The sequence below is a fragment of the Apteryx rowi genome, unplaced genomic scaffold (genome assembly GCF_003343035.1).
Source record: "Apteryx rowi isolate R43461 unplaced genomic scaffold, aptRow1 scaffold_1870, whole genome shotgun sequence".
NCBI lineage: Eukaryota > Metazoa > Chordata > Aves > Apterygiformes > Apterygidae > Apteryx > Apteryx rowi.
This window is the reverse complement of record NW_020448164.1, coordinates 7,850-10,515: the sequence shown is the minus strand read 5'-3', so window position 1 is coordinate 10,515 and position 2,666 is coordinate 7,850. Positions and strand designations below refer to the sequence as shown.

The 2,666-nt window shown below is 64.2% G+C and overlaps 1 protein-coding gene across 1 annotated transcript in view; it reads left to right on the top strand.

Moving 5' to 3' along the window:
• The window catches only part of LOC112964168 (pre-mRNA-splicing factor ATP-dependent RNA helicase DHX16-like), a gene marked incomplete at its 3' end in the record, with an annotated part of 9,869 nt that overhangs the window by 2,671 nt on the left and 4,532 nt on the right, over positions 1–2,666 (top strand). The window contains exons 4-6 of the mRNA XM_026061901.1: positions 36–146; positions 1,470–1,585; positions 2,469–2,658. Coding sequence (XP_025917686.1) covers positions 36–146; positions 1,470–1,585; positions 2,469–2,658 — 417 coding nt within the window. The remainder of the gene's footprint in view (positions 1–35; positions 147–1,469; positions 1,586–2,468; positions 2,659–2,666) is intronic.

Genomic DNA, 2,666 nt, shown 5'->3' with positions numbered 1-2,666 from the left:
CCCCGACCCCGTTTTTTGCCCCCCCACACACCCAGGGCTACACCCGGCAGGGGCTGAAGATCGGCGTCACGCAGCCGCGGCGCGTGGCCGCCATGAGCGTGGCCGCCCGCGTGGCCGTGGAGATGGGCACCAAGCTGGGCAACGAGGTGACGTCGCGGTGGCCCCGGGTGTGGGGGGGTGCGGGGGGCCCTGGGGACGCGCCCCCGGCCCAGGGGGACCTTGGGGACACGTCCCCATCGAAGGGGGGCCCTGGGGACACGTCCCCGTCCTGGTGGACCCCGAGGGACCGTAGGGACGTGTCCCCATCCTGGTGGACCCTAGTGACATGTCCTTGTTGAAGAGAACGTTGAGCGTTAGGGGATCTCAGTGACATGTCCCCATCCCRAGGGACCATGAGGGACCACAGGGACGTGTCCCCATCCTGGTGGACCTTAGTGACGTGTCCTTGTTGAAGAAGACGTTGAGGAGAACTAAGGGACCTCAGGGACATGTCTCCATCCTGGTGGACCCTAGTGACRTRTCCCTATTGAAGAGAAGGTTGAGRAGCATTAGGAGAYCTCAGTGACATGTCCCCATCCTGAGGGACCATGAGGGACAYCTGGGATGTGTCCCCATCCTGGTGGACTCTAGTGACGTGTTCTTGCTGAAGAAGACGTTGAGAAGGACTAAGGGAGCTCAGGGACGTGTCCCCATCYCGAGGGACCATGAGGGACCATAGGRACGTGTCCCCACCCTGGTAGACCCTAGCGACACGTCCCTGTTGAAGAGGACATTGGGAAAGATTAGGGGATCTCAGGGATGTGTTCTCATCCCAAGGGACCGTGAGGGACACTGGGGACATGTCCCCATCCTGGTGGACTGTAGTGACATGTCCTTGTTGATGAAGACGTTGAGGAGCTTTAGGGGACCTCAGGGATGTGTCCCCATCCCGAGGGACCTTGAGGGACCATAGGRAYGTGTCCCCATCCTGGTGGACCCTAGTGAYGTGTCCCTGTTGAAGAAGACATTGAGGAGGACTAAGGGACCTCAGKRACGTGTCTCCATCCYRAGGGACCATGAGGGACCCYGGGGACACGTCACTGTCYTTGGGACTCCRAGAGACCCAGGGGACATGTCCCCATCCTGGTGGACCCTAGTGACGTGTCCYTGTTGAAGAGAACATTGAGGAGSATTAGGRGAYCTCAGGGACGTGTCCTCATCCCAAGGGACCATGAGGGACACTGGGGATGTGTCCCTGTCCTTGAGACCCCAGCAGACCCCGGTGGCACGTCCTGGTCGCGGGTGACCATAGGGTGGTTTAAGGGACCCTGGTGACATCTCCCTCTCCTAGGGGACCCCAGGGAGGTGTCCTTGTCCCCAGGGACTCTGCGGCGAGCTGGGGGGGACCGGAGGGCACCCGGTGGGGGGTGGGGGGGTGGTTAAGGGACCCCCCCAGGGGACCCTGGTGACGCGTCCCCCCCTGTCCCCAGGTGGGCTACAGCATCCGCTTCGAGGACTGCACGTCGGAGCGGACGGTGCTCAAGTACATGACGGACGGGATGCTGCTGCGCGAGTTCCTCACCGAGCCCGACCTGGCCTCCTACAGGTGGCCCTGGGGACGTTGGGGACGGCGGGGACGCGTGGCGCGTTGGGGACAGCGGGGACAACGGGGGCGTTGGGGACAACGGGGATGTTGGGGGCAGCGGGGCCACCTGGGACGTTGCGGGGAGATGAGGGGTGTTGGGGACGTCGGAGGTGTTGGACTGCGTCCGTGTCCCCGTGGGTGTCCCGGTGTCCCCACGGGTGTCCCCACGTCGCTATGGGTGTCTTTGTGTCCTCGTGGGTGTCCCAGTGTCCCCACGGGTGTCCCCATGTCGCTATGGGTGTCTTTGTGTTCTCGTGGGTGTCTCCACGGGTGTCCCCACGTCGCTATGGGTGTCTTTGTGTCCTTGTGGGTGTCCCGGTGTCCCCACGGGTGTCCCCACATCCCTATGGGTGTCTTTGTGTCCCCGTGGGTGTCCTGGTGTCCCTATGGGTGTCCCCACATCCCTATGGGTGTCTTTGCGTCCTTGTGGGTGTCCCGACGGGTGTCCCCATGTCCCTATGGGTGTCTTTGCGTCCTTGTGGGTGTCCCGGTGTCCCCATGGGTGTCCCCATGTCGCTATGGGTGTCTTTGTGTCCTTGTGGGTGTCGCGGTGTCCCCACGGGTGTCCCCACGTCCCTATGGATGTCTCCACGTCCCCGTGTACCCGTTGGTGTCCCCGCGTCTCTGTGGGTGTCCCTGTGTCCCCACGGCTGTTCCCGCATCCCCATGGGCGTCCCCGTGTCCCCGTGCTTGTCCTCATGGGTGTCCCCACGTCCCCGTGGGCGTCCTGTGACGGCCACCGCATCCCTACGGGTGTTCTCGTGTCCCCACGGTTGTCTTCGCGTCCCCATGGGTGTCCCTCGTCCTCACGGACGTCCCCACGGGTCCCCCCCGCCCCCCGCAGCGTGATCATGGTGGACGAGGCCCACGAGCGGACGCTGCACACGGACGTGCTCTTCGGCCTCGTCAAGGACATCGCCCGCTTCCGGCCCCAGCTCAAGGTGCTGGTGGCCTCGGCCACCCTCGACACCCAGCGCTTCTCCGCCTTCTTCGACGACGCGCCCGTCTTCCGCATCCCCGGCCGCCGCTTCCCCGTCGACAT